Source organism: Polyodon spathula, chromosome 11 (genome assembly GCF_017654505.1).
Source record: "Polyodon spathula isolate WHYD16114869_AA chromosome 11, ASM1765450v1, whole genome shotgun sequence".
Lineage (NCBI taxonomy): Eukaryota > Metazoa > Chordata > Actinopteri > Acipenseriformes > Polyodontidae > Polyodon > Polyodon spathula.
In genome coordinates, this window is record NC_054544.1 from 34,658,715 (window position 1) to 34,673,200 (window position 14,486).

Sequence of the window (14,486 nt, forward strand, 5' to 3'; positions counted from 1 at the left end):
TCATTCCTGCAGATAAATGAATTGAAAAGACAACACCGTCCCCCTTGATGAATGGGAGTAGAGGGGTGGAGTCACGTGAGGCATTGCGAGTGTTTTCATTCGCGGAAGGCTACTACCCCTACTCAAGCTCACTCTCCAACTAACAGTTCAAGGGGATCCATCCTCACTCTGATTGGCCAATTTACCTAATCAATCCCAGGTATTGTAGGGCTGTTGACAGTGATTTGGGGTATCGGGGTGTACAACTAAAGAAAAGTTGCCAAATGTGCAAGTGATGATATCTACATCACTATCGTAATACGGACAAGGAATGTACAGTTTTCTATTAAAACACTGTACGATATGCAGCAGGAACATATTCCTGTTTATATCAAAGGAAGATCGTTTGCATCTACCTTTCATTTTCTCTTGAGAAAAAAAAAATCTTATTATCGTGTTTTACTACATCGAGATCACAACACAAATGTCAAGGAAAAAATCTGTCTGCAATATGAAAAAAAAAAAAAAAAAAACGAAAAAACAAAACAAAAACAAAACAATACAATGTGTAAAATCTAAACTATAACCCCGTTAGTGTTCCACTTTGTAGCGATTGTTACCGATCACTGCCTCCAAGAAAAATGTTGGGTTAAGATAGACGTTTAAATAGAAAGTGATCTATGACTGCTTTACTATTCAATCCTTCTCAGATTGATTGAAATTATTATACAAATCCCATCAGAAGGGGTGAAAGGGCAAGCAGGGCTTTTGTTGCTAATCCGTCATTTGCGCTTTGGAAAAAAATGCTTATTTTAAGATTTTTTATTTATTTATTTTTAATTTATAAAACTGAAACGGTTGTTTTCAGAAAACAATGATTCTAGGTGTGACTCCCGATTAATTATATTGCACGATTTTAAAGACACCTGTTCCACATATGAACCTTTCATACACATGTATCTTTCACGTTTATGTGCTACGCCCTTTAAATACTCGAATAATTTACTCGGGACTGAAGTTCTGCATATTCATGGTCCCCATTATTTTGCGGCAATGAAAAGGTGAATGCTCGCAAATAATCGCAATCGTTCTGTTTACCTTTTGTTCCGGTCTTGAATGAGTTTCCTTGGAGCTATATGTGTGAGCTACTCTTAATCCATAACAAAGAAACTCCATCTTATTCTCAAATAATTATCCATGTTAGTAAACCACCAGTGTGAAGGACATCTGAGATGCACTGGGAAGTCGTTGTTTTACCCATTTCAGTTCAATTAATCGCAAATCGTTCGAATTTTAAATAAAAGACCTTTGTTTTTGTTAATTATTTGAAATCTCGGAATTCTGTCAAACGTGTTTGATTACAAAAGCGCGGTTTGTTAAATACCATATATATATATATATATATATATATATATATATATATATATATATATATATATATATATATATATAGTCAAATGCATTTGATTTACATTTTAAAGATGTATTTGTTAAATATCTAACATATGGTTTCGTCAATGTAATGGTTAAAGCCTCTTATGAGGTATTTAAATCACAATGAGATTTCAATACTGAATTGGAACAAACTAAAATATTGTTTCTGATTTGCTTCCAAACCGAATGGGCAAATATAATGCTTACTCCTTTTCACGTTGTGGAATCGAGATATAGCTTAAAGCTCACGTTCTCTCTCTTTTATTTGGGAGCGGGTTATCACAGCGCGATTTTGAGTATAAAAAGTTGTGGGCTGTAGAAGTTATCATGTGGGATTTGCAGGCGCACTCTGCAGGAAACGCAGGCTGCCCGAGTTCAAAGCCACATGCACCCGACGTGACATATAAGCCATTAAAATATCATCCTGATGGCTCATTTCTGCTTCATCATACAGCCCCTGTTTCCAGAAAGCCTAGGAGATATGAAGAGTGATCGCCTACTGTTGGTGGCGAAATAGTTTTTAAATGCACGTCTAACTTACCTGAATATTAATAATAATCTGCAAGTCATCTTCAACAGGTTGAGAACGGTAAGACAGGCACGCGTACTGCAGTGACTTTTCCTTAACTTCTGACCTTTACACGTCCATTCATTCACGTTACTCAGGAGAAACTAAGAAAATGAAAGAATAATGCTAACGGACTTTTGTTGTTGCCTAGAATAGCCTTTGTCAGGGATGACGTCGCATATTATAGAAGATATAAACTTTTCAATAAAGGTGCTAATGGTCCGAATTTACAGCGCATATACATTCCAAAGCTCAATTGTGTTGCATGATTGTTTTCAATCGCTGGACTACGACATATTCAGTCAGATTTGCCTCGACGAAAACTGAATTAGTATTTAAGTCGGAAACTGTTTTGTGCTTTATTTTTGATGACACGGCCATTTTACGCATTATGTGGACAACGGTACAAGTTGTGTACATGTTAATTTATTTATGTGTTTGGTCGTTTTTATTTTTATTAACAACTTAACAAGTATTGAGTGTTTCAATAAGTCTGTGTTAAAAGCAAAACAGAAAATACATGTTATGCAGTGGAACTAAATGTTAATTTGATTCTTACATGTTTAGTAGTTTTAAATATGGAATTCCAGGAATGCTTCTCTTCTCGTACATTTAATGTAAGCTAATAACTTGATTTACTGAAGTCGCCGAATTCTAAAATACCATATAGTTTGACCTTTGACCCGTAACCGACCACATGTGCCAGAGTCATAAACTGCACAATACAGCCTTGTGATGTATTTGATCAAAACCCGTAATATTTTGCCTAGAATGTCGTCGGATAATCTGTGCATTTTCGTAGCGTATCTTGTACTTAAAATGATAACATATTATGTTCACTTGCAGTATTTTACAATAAGAACAATTCGCATTTCTAGATGTCCTTTTAATATATCGATCTATTAAATGTTGGAATGCAGACACTGCCATTAATAACTCATAGACATATGTGGGTAGCTGCCATGTCCAAAAAAGACAATTGGCAAGTACTTTTTTAGTGCCAGCCCTGTTAATATTTAATATTGGCAATGTTCAGAGTAATTACTTAAATGCGGTATTGTTTAGATGGTAACATACAACACTGAAGGTGCATTAGTTTCCTTGCATCTGACATTATTTTCAGCTTGCACATTTAAACTAAAATAACACATCGAAGCAAACGTATTTCGCCCGGTATTCAAGATGCGTTTGCACTGCAGCTGCTGGCCCGTAACAACTTAATGCAACCGTAATTTTACAAACGTGTCAGAGAACCATCATATTTCAAGCAATGTTTACTTAAATATGACTCCTGACACGATGCGGTCATAAATAATTATGTAGTTTATAGGGCAATTGAAGACATTCTAGCTAAAAGACGTCTACTTTTTTTTTTAAAGCAAGGTTAAATATGAGAACATGTAAAGATAATTGCAAAACTATCATGGTTAGATACCATTTATGAATTAACCCCCCCCCACCCCCCAGAAAACCCACAAAACTTATAATCATGATATGCATTATTAGTGAAAAACCCACGCCCGTGGTGTTCCTATGCGCGTGCAGAAATATAAAATGGTCAATTTTGGTACTCCAACGTGTCGCCCCTAATTTGAAATATTATTCTAAATACATTTCACTGGATTTAAGTCTAGTTAGTAAAACATTTACAATTGTATACAGTCTATATGTACTATTATATTTAACATAACACATGACATCCATGCATGTTTCTGTAGCATGTAGTATATATATATATATATCTATTATATATATATATATATATATATATATATATATATATATATATATATATATATATATATATATATATAGGGTATAGGTTATTTATCAAGCAAATGTGCTGCATCTTTGTATGCATTTAATATGATAGGTCCAAAAAGATTTTTTTTTTTTTTTTTTTTTTTTTTTTAAACTACAGCCCAAATATCGAAGGGGTCGCCATGCAAATAATTGAAATTAACATTTATGAACTCTGAAATAGTCACTCTGGCATTGATCACCATGTAATAAAACATTGGCGTGTCACTCTCTCTCTCCCTCTATGGGATTTTAGGTTTGTTCTGCTTTTTAGAGCTCATTGTGTCTGAAAATGAACGAACCAGCGCTCGACTCCACTGAGCAGATTTATAATCCAACCAATGCCTGTTGCAGATTGTATAAGTAATATCTGACATGCATCTAATTTGAAGAATTTGACCTCGACTTGGGTACATTGACATATTTCTTATGTCTGTTTCCGGGCGATTTAATTAGAATTAAAGTTTGACGAAAATTGGATCGCATTAGGTAAGAAATACTTTGGTCTTTATTTTATTCTTCCTACCGAGTTTCTACAATTAAGATACATTTAATGTTATTTAAACGTGTTATTCCCATAAAATGTCTTCCAAAGGCTATACTGTTTTTCATGGTCTGTTATTATTATTATTATTATTATTATTATTATTATTATTATTATTATTATTATTATTATTATTATTATTATTATTATTAGCAACAGTAGTAGTAGTAGTTTATTTGTAAGTTTGTATCTGTGTTCGAGGAGACGTTGGGTGGGGTGTTATGTAAACCAACAGTTCAATGGTATACATTTTATTTCAAATGATAACTTTTGTGTCTAGGGAGTATTTAATTCAGCATCTCGTATTTTAATGTTAGTTATTATTATAATAATTTGCATGGACTGGGGACTTTTAATTTCTAGGTTAAATTTTTCAAAACATTGGACCTTTCATGCTACTGTAGGCTGTGTCATATACACACACTATATTCAACACCCATTACTAAAGCTTTCACGAGAAACAACTAGAAAAGGAAATGTGTTTGTATTGATAAATATACAACACATGCCAAAAGAACGTTATGCAGCACGAATCATATCCTAAAACCAAACGGGAGGCACCTTTTAAACCGAGACACATCCATGAGCTATTTGTGCTGTATGAGACAACACTTTCACATTTTCTGAGCGATTTTCTGACAGATGCTACTTGGGAAACTGTACGTATTTTTAAGACAAATTTGGTGACGTCATCCAAGACCTTTATTTGCCCCCTTTGCTTTAAATAACGCACCGTAGCAAGTGTGACCACTGAAACACGTTTATAACCTCTTGCACTACCACAAATAAATGTAGTCACTACACGGGGTCATCGGCAGTAATGGCCAATGATATAAACTGACACCTGTGAATCATTTATTCAGTGAGCAAGTTTTTGAACAAGAGGGTGGAGAATATATGCATGTGTGTTTAATCAGTTTCGTAGGTAGTAAGTTAATTTTCGCACCCGAGGAAGAGACGAGGAGGAACATCAGTAATCACTTGGTCTATTCTGTCTTTAAACGGCGGCGTATCCCAGACACACGCATAACCGAAACACGGATGTTTGTGTTGCAAGATTATGAAAACCGTAATTTTCTTTCCCTTTCTTAAAACTATGCAAAAAAACAGTGGTGGCTTTATTTTTATTATTTAATTAGAAATAATATTCATCCAATAAGAACAGGATGTATGCGGTTGGTTTTTAAAGCTTTTTTTTTTTTTTTCTCCAGAAAACAAAACCAAAAAAAAAAAAAAAAAAACAAAACCAAAAAACAAAACAAAAAACAAACAAAAAAACATTTGGGTATTGATTTTAAGGCTTTAAACACAGTAATTATGTGTGTTTATTTATTTATTTTTGTAACTTGAAACAGTGATTACATGTTGATAACATTGCATAATTAATATACTTAAGAATTCAACACAAAACGTATACAACATATTTTATACAGTATTATTGTGGTATATCTAATTCTTTTTTTCAACATGCATTTTAATGTCAAAAAATATACTTGCTGAAACGTCTGTCGCTGTGATGATTCTAAACCCTTGCTTTCGGTGTCTTCGTTTTAGATAACATACCACTGCCCCCCTATTCAAGCATTGTGAGTGACATGATCAGATAATCGCAACAGATTACAGAACAGACACATTGTACATTTGTAATTAGGTTTAATAATTAAAATAAATGGTCAAACCCATTACAAATATACACATATAATAGATTCCTTACTGTAAACATGCAGGACACCCTCACAAGCCTACTTTTTATGTAAGTCCATGCTCCTGTGTGTATGTACGTTGCCCTCAAAGGGAAGAAATGCACGTATTCTGGAACTTCTATTTTGCAAACCAGAAAACAAAACTTGAGATAAACACTTTCACTGTGTTACTTTGATGCCCGCTTGAAATGTCTAAGAATTTAAAGAATGCTTATTACACACACACACACACACACACACACACACACACACACACACACACACACACACACACACACACACACACACACACACACACACACACACACACACACACACACACACACACACACACACACGCACACACACACACACACACACACACACACACACACACGCACACACACACACACACACGCACGCACACACGCACACACACACACACACACACACACACACACACACACACACACACACACACACACACACACACACACACACACACACACACACACACACACGCGCACACGCACACACACACACACACACACACACACTTTAAAATGTCTCGTCTGTAGTGTTTTGTGTTCTTCTTCTTTGCGGTTTTTTTCAAGCTAACTCCTCCTCTTACACCTTCATTAGGCCCACCTCCTGTGCTCTTGCTCCGTGCAAGCTCAGGGCCTTAAATCGACAGGGCTCCCGGGCTAAATTACCCAAGATCATAACAACAGGTCCCTTTACATTGCTCGTTCCCGGGTTAATCGGCAGCATTTTATTTATCCGGTAATATCAGTGCAACAGATTTCGTGATGAAATAAAAGTTACAGAGGATGACGTAGTAAGTTTCTCTTATAACACCTTATGTTCTTTGCCAAGATTTCCTGGTAGGTTTTGTGTATGTCTTATGATTTATAAAATAATAATAATAATAATAATAATAATAATAATAATAATAATAATAATAATAATAATAATAATAATAATAATAATGTAGTCTAATACCAATTTTACAGACTGTAGATATTCTAATAACCCCATTATGTTAGCAATGTACACTTCTTTTTAAATGTCAGCCTATTTACATGTTTTTCTTTTCTTTTTTCAATCAGTAGCCTCAAAAGCCTTAGTCAGCACTTTGACCAGAAACTGGTCTTTTCTAAAAGATTTTAAAAGACAAAATTGTTCTACATTAAAATAAATAATAATATTATTATTATAATATTATTATTAATTATTATATATAATATTAATTATTATTATTATAAATAGGCGCATGTGTACTGACTTATATATTTAATAAATTTTAAAATGCCAAATATAGTATGTATATAACGGGAGTAAGCCCTCGACATTTTTTGAAAAAAAATAATCCGATCAAAAAAAAATATATATATGATATACAAATAAAACAAATTATAAAACAGCAATTAACATCAAACTTGCTAGCTTTTTAGGCTACAAAAATATCGTTAAAGTACTTCAAATTAACCTTAAATATCGCGAAATATGTGCAAACAAATGTATATCCAGTAAGGCTTATATTGCTGATCATATCTGCATTTGAAATTAACAGCAACCAGTGATAGCCTACATTATAACCTATACTACTACTACTAGTACTAATAATAATAATAATAATAATAATAATAATAATAATAATAATAATAATAATAATAATAATGTTCAACAACAACTTTTTAAAGTTCTAAGTTAAGTTTCTTCTTATTGCGTACCATTTTGCAAAAGTAATGGAGTGAAGATAAAAGCGCAATACCGTTTACATAACTAAAAAAAAACAAAACAAAACAAAAACAAAAACATTAAAAAAAAAACACTTTTCTTGTTTTGCCTAAAGCTGAGCGCAGGCGCTCTGCCTACTTGCTGTCACTAAAACATTTTTCTTCACACTGGAAACTGTCAGGAGTGACGTCAATCATTATGTGTTGACCAATTAGAACGCTCCCTGATTGTTTAGCTCCACGGGCTGCAGCGCCGTCCATGAATCTCTATTCAGTGTCTCAAAGCGTCCTGCTGCTGCCTCTCAACCGAATGGGATTCAACGTAGGCATTGAGATATAATCTAAAGTTTAGAAAGTATTTTAAAAGTTTATTTTGTGTTATTATTATAATCATTGGTAGTCTTTTTTCATTATTATTGTTTTGCCCGCTGTTAGGTTATTCTAGTTAGACGTTTTGAGCGTGGATGCTGCGGGAAGCTAGTGATGGACCCTGCATTTTCCAAACGGAACACGGCGCTGAGATTAGTTGACTTGGCAGGGGCTCGCCACCATCACCATCATCACCATAACCCTCAGAGCATGACAGGCTTCCCGGGGTTCAGCAGCCATCCCCACTCAATGGCACACCCGCACCCTGGGGAGATTACTTCAGAACCCCGCCTGGGGCCAAGTCCATTCGGGCCAGAACACATGGGGCATTCCTCGGCCCTCAAACTCAGCCCAGCCCATCATTATCCCCACCACCACCACCATCATAATCCTCATATGGCAGGCCACACCGAAGTGGTCTCCAGTCAAACGGGAGCTTTTGGCCCTGTGCAGGCTGCAGCAGTCCCATATCCCATGTCAGCCCAGGCATTATCGGCAGGCAGGGATTTCTTTTTACGGAGAGACCTGACGGCTCCAGCAATGCCAGGACTTACTGATCCTGGTACAAGTTCTCATCACGGAATGTTTGTCTCAACAACAGGTAGCTACCCTGGACTCCATAGTCATCACCCTGAAGCTGGAAACCATACCCTCTTCTCTGGACTCCACCACGAACATTCTTCTCAAGCAGCTCCAGGTGGCCACGCTTTGAATGGACAAATAAGGTTAGGGATACCTGGAGAAATGTACGCTAGGGCTGATCATTTCAGTCAAGTGACAGGTTCCAGGACTGATCCGTTTACTACATCCCCTCTGCTCGGCTATAGTGGCATGAATCTGAATATGAATTTAAGTGGTCACCACCACGGACCCGGCGCTTTTTTTCGTTACATGAGGCAGCCGATCAAGCAAGAACTTATTTGCAAGTGGATAGAGCCAGAACAAGCCCCGAAAATTCTTTGCTCCAAAACATATAGCAACATGCACGACCTGGTAACGCATGTCACAGTAGAGCACGTTGGGGGACCTGAGCAAGGTAATCATATCTGTTTTTGGGAAGAGTGTCCCAGAGAAGGAAAACCCTTCAAAGCCAAGTATAAACTTGTAAATCATATTCGAGTACACACCGGCGAGAAGCCGTTCCCGTGCCCATTCCCTGGCTGTGGCAAAGTATTTGCAAGATCCGAAAATCTCAAGATACACAAAAGGACTCACACAGGTCAGTAATTTAATTAATCGTAATAAATACGTTTCGTAATGTTCAATTGTCTTTTAATGTATTTCCAAGGTAAATGCATGTGAAATACCATAGATTAGGATAAGCATATATTTGTTATGTCAGTTTGAAATAACCCCAAAGAGGCGTATTGGCACTGTTAAATAATCAATATAATAAGAAGCAAATTTAAATTGAAAATACATTTAATGAAACCTTATTTTTATTTAAGTTATTTTATTACGCGACGTAATGACAAAGAAATGAAAACACGTTGCTGGTTTGGATAGCAGACTACACAAAATGTCATGCAAATGCTGGCAAAGCTGTTTCAGTTTCCACTAACAAGTATCACAATAAATACAGTATTAGGGTTGTTATTTAGCTCTATACACGTACCTTTATGTGAATTGAAACTGTATAATATAATTTTCTGCCTGCACTTTCAAAAAGTAAATTGCAGAATGAATAGGTGACGTGTCAAAAACATTTTAGTTCAAGTTTATATATAAACACTGTAAGTTTAAGCTATAGCAAAACATTGCTTCCCTCGAAACTGTCTTTGAAGTCTGAATCGTGTATAATGAATGAAACTGTGTCTACGAGGATTTTAGACTTGATAGAATACTCCTGGAGGTATTAATTAGTTTATCTGTCAGTGCTTGCTATCTCGATTATTAGTTTATTCCAAAATACTATACCGAGAGGCCTTGTATGCCATTTAGAATAGACTCGAGAGCAACATTTTGATACAATTTCAACTGTCCTTTAAAATAAATAAGTACAAATCAGTACTTTTACAAGTGACTGGGATTCATACGACTTTTTTTTTTTTTTTTTCCTACGAGGTAATAAACTACTAGGTTCTGAATTTGTTCCCTTCCTTGACCATAAAGAACTTGGTCCAGGAAAACTGATCATGGCGGTGCGGAACTAATTAGCACTTATTAAAACGTTTAATTATAAGTACTTAAACGCAGAACATTCTCAAACTTTTAGCAGTTAACAGATATGTAAAGTGTTGCTGCACTACAGTTAAGCAGCACATATTCGGTAAAAGGCGGACATTAAAAAAACAAACAGACAAAAAAAAAAAAAAAAAAAAAAAAACAGTAGGCTACTTCAGAACAGAAAAACAAAGTTTTCCGGTAGCTGTTAATATTCCATTTTTGTAACTAATATTTCAACATCAGTGCAATATTTAGCAAATGTTATAATTTCTTTATCAGAATCGTTTTGCGACAGCTTAGTAATAGTACATGCACTATTACCTTGTTTCTTCAATGTACAATTATCTCAACGATACTGTGTATATAGCCTGTATAGTTGTTATAGAGTATTTCTATGATGGCCTTTCAATTAAATAAACGATATTTTACTGTTATTACATGATTCAAATGTTCAAGTTAAAAAATGAAGTTTTATTTTATTTACGCTGTGTCAGAAATAGTGTAGGCCCTATACTTTTTAAAATGTATTTTATTTTTATTTTTATTTTATGTGTGCTTCATATTGATTATTAATTTATTAATTACCTCTGGAGTTGTTGCTTCATTCAAACTCTGATACAAATTTAGGTTTTCTTAACTGAAAATAGAAATGCAATTAAATAAACAACATGAAGCTTTTTCAAACAGAAACGTTTGTATTAATGACTCTGGTGTATAATTGATTATCGAACTGCTTTTTTGTTAGACCTACAAATAGTTTAAGGTTCAGAACACCAAATAATAATCATACTTTAGACACAGTATTGACTATTACGAATATAATATGCAAATGCAATGATCTTGATGTTTTAAATGCATAATAGTTACTAGAAGTTTAGCGGTAAAAGTAGCCTGTTGCTGGATGTTCTTTTCTCGTTGTGGGATTTAGATCTGTAAATTAAATTTAAAAAACAAACAAACAAACATTTATTAACAATTTTAGACTATGTTTGGTGTTGAACCATTAACAACAAGTGTTCAAAAATGGCGGCTAGTGCAATATGCTTCTTGTAGGCCTGCGCTTGTTTTAAAGCATTGCATAACGTAAATATGAAACATAATTTCATCCCATTCTCACTTAATAGACTTGGATCATGTGTTTAAAAAAATGCATCGACTGAGAATTGTGCACTGTATTATAGGGACCACTATAATACTAGATTTGCTGTTATTTCCAAAGAAATAAGGGATTTACGGCGGGAATATTTTTCCAAACTCATGGGAATAAGAGAAGTGCATTTGCTCGTAGTTACCGCACTCCCCAGACTGCACAATCTCTGTGTTTAGGAGTACGGGTATCCCATGGGTCTCCTACTTACTACTTGCTTGTAGTACACTAATATCCTTGATTGGCTGTCTCAACCCAACAGCTGAAGGTCAACCTGTTCCTTAACGTGCAACTGTAATTAGACAGTAGTATTAATACGTTGAGATGCACTTTCTGATTGATGCTAATGTCTTATGTACCAGTTTGTTTTGAAAGGGATACATTCATTAACGTAACAATAAAGCAATACGTGAATACTCAGCTGCGAACACTCTTGCTACTCCGTTTCACGACATAGTATTTTTAAAATGTATTATTATTATTATTATTATTATTATTATTATTATTATTATTATTATTATTATTATTATTATTATATTTGTTTAGAGGGACACTGTTTATGATTATTAAAATATTTAAATAGCCCATCATATTCTATAACTATATTATGTATTTAATAGAATGAAATAGAAATCACAAAGACCAATGCTACACAATTTAAAAACAAACATTCCACAATAATTAGGAGGCCTATTGTTATTCTTGAGTTCATTTAATGTAACCCAATCACAGTGGGATATTCTTTTTCAAAAAATATTAAAACGTTGATTTAACTGTGTCCAGATTTGAAAAGGTATGTTATGAATGATTCATATAAATGTAAGTACAATAAGATAGTACTATACTCAGTTTTCACCTAAAATGGCAAAATGCATCCATTTTGAAACAAAAAAGTTTACAAAATTTAATACCAAAAATAACTTTTTTAAGTTAAAAAAAAAAAAAAAGTATTTTGATTTTTTGTTAGAAGAGAAACGAGAGAATTTGAGGTAGAGTTAAGGTGGAGAAATATTTTTTAACTGATGGGAACTTGCAGGATAAGAATCAGTGATGACTGAACTATTGTTTCTGTTCATTTTAAAACTGATCACCCTACATTAGAGTTATCTACTCTTAAAGGTAAAATACCTAAAAATATGAATATGTTTGCATTTGTGGTCTGGTTTGTTTTCAGTTTTAGTTTTTCAGTTCCCAATATTTAAATGTATGAACTTAACAATATAATTATACACATAATTGAAATATGTGCAATATGAATTTGTACAGTTTTATTGTCAGAAAAAAAAGTGGAAAAAATATTATTGGGCAGTAAATGAGGCCTGTGACTGTAAATCCAAACCCATTGCTGGGTGTCTCCAATAATGCCATGCACTGATGTTTGCTGTTGTGTTGGCTTTCACAGACCAATCACTTATTGATACAGAGATCATTCAAAGTAAACATAGGCCATACCATCATACACGGGGGGAGCAAGTTTGTAGAATTTTCATACACGTGCAGTGATTACATTTGCTTAGCCTCATGGGAAAAGCAGAAAAATATGGAATGCTCGGTATTGTAGTAAAATATTAGCATATTAACACAATTTATTAAACAGAGCTTGCAGTTTGTACAAGATGTTACAGTTTTGTAGATTATATACATAGCAGTGTGTTATGCTTTCACTATGAGCTGTAGAAAAGAAAGGACCAGTAGGCTAAACAACAATATGCATATTTTTATTTCTATTTAAAATTAAGCCTAACCATTTAAAATAACTGCCTTTTGTGTTATCTTTTTAGGCGAGAAACCTTTTAAATGTGAATTCAATGGCTGTGATAGACGTTTTGCTAACAGCAGTGACAGAAAGAAGCACTCCCACGTGCACACCAGTGATAAGCCGTATAACTGCAAAGTGAGAGGCTGTGATAAATCCTACACACACCCCAGCTCCCTACGAAAGCACATGAAGGTACATTGCAAGTCTCCACCTCCAAGCTCCGGCTATGAGTCCTCCACACCTTCTCTGGTTTCTCCCTCCTCGGACTCAGGTCGAGACCCAGCTTCCTCCACTCACTCCGAGCCCCTCTCTTCCTCCCAAGCAGCCAACTTGAGTGAGTGGTACGTGTGTCACAGCATAGGGGCAAACAGGATCCCAACCCCTCCCAGCAACTCTTCTTCACTTGACCCATCGGACGATCCTCCATATAGAAACTCTGGACATAGGAATACATTTTAAATTATGCTGAAAGACAACTCCAATGCATACCTTTTTGCAGATGCTAAAGAAGTTGTCGGACTCAGTTGACCACTCAGTTCTTTGTCAAATCTTATATACACAGATGTGAAATAATGCACTGGCACATAAACGATTGATAATAATAACACAAAATAATAATAGTATTTTAAAAATGCTGCCAGACGAGACAGTGTTTTTTTAAACTCTGTTTATTTGGCTAAATCTATATGGACTAATGTGAAGTGCCAGACTCTTTCTAAACCCTTTTTATCGACAACGTTTATTTGCTCAAAATTATGTCAGTTCTGTTTTTGCTTTCCTTCTGGTCTTAATTTATTTTTCAACTTGACATGAACACATTTTTTGTATTATTGAACCAAAGTGTTTTTTCAAGAGAGAATATTGTACATTTATAAATGGTGGTGTTCTTATGTCAAAGTAAGTGCTATCTTTTCAGTCGTTTGGGAACAAATCAATATTTTTTATTGTTTGTTACTGGTTTGTATAAAAATGAAATGAAATATGACTTATTAACATTTTTTTCTTCTACTGTGTATATATTTTGCTTTCAGTCGGTACTAAGTTAATTGGTACCTGCTGGCCTACACCTTATGCTTTATGGTAATTTGCCATAACAATTAATTTACTTTATTATTGGATATTGATTTTTGTGTGTGTGTGTGTGTGTGTGTGTGTGTGTGTGTGTGTGTGTGTGTGTAAATGTGGGTAATTAATTACTTTTGTATTTCTTTTTTCTGCATAATTAGCAATGCAGCAATGTGTAGCTATGTGCTACATTGTGAATTCAAGCTGTTCAAGAGTTCTGAATGTGTACCAAAC

At 34.6% G+C, this 14,486-nt stretch overlaps 1 protein-coding gene across 2 annotated transcripts; it reads left to right on the forward strand.

Annotated features, from left to right (window-relative positions):
• Positions 1-4,076: 4,076 nt before the first annotated feature.
• Positions 4,077-14,124, forward strand: LOC121322558 (zinc finger protein ZIC 4-like). 2 transcript variants are annotated; one of them, XM_041262674.1, is made up of 3 exons: positions 4,077-4,270; positions 8,182-9,334; positions 13,210-14,124. In XM_041262674.1, the coding sequence occupies exons 2-3, from the start codon at positions 8,230-8,232 to the stop codon at positions 13,644-13,646; spliced, it is 1,542 nt and encodes a 513-aa protein (XP_041118608.1). In that variant the 5' UTR covers positions 4,077-4,270; positions 8,182-8,229; the 3' UTR covers positions 13,647-14,124. The 2 variants fall into 2 exon arrangements, with proteins under 2 accessions (XP_041118608.1, XP_041118607.1); XM_041262673.1 differs by lacking the exon at positions 4,077-4,270 and having other exon boundaries at positions 7,932-9,334.
• Positions 14,125-14,486: the final 362 nt, after the last annotated feature.

What these genes read in the sequence shown, in the direction of transcription:
- LOC121322558 (XM_041262674.1), top strand. Translation starts at nt 8,230, where the DNA reads ATGGACCCTGCATTTTCCAAACGGAACACGGCGCTGAGATTAGTTGAC. An exon ending in ACACAAAAGGACTCACACAG is followed by an intron (nt 9,335 to 13,209) that starts GTCAGTAATTTA and finishes TTATCTTTTTAG; the next exon opens with GCGAGAAACCTTTTAAATGT.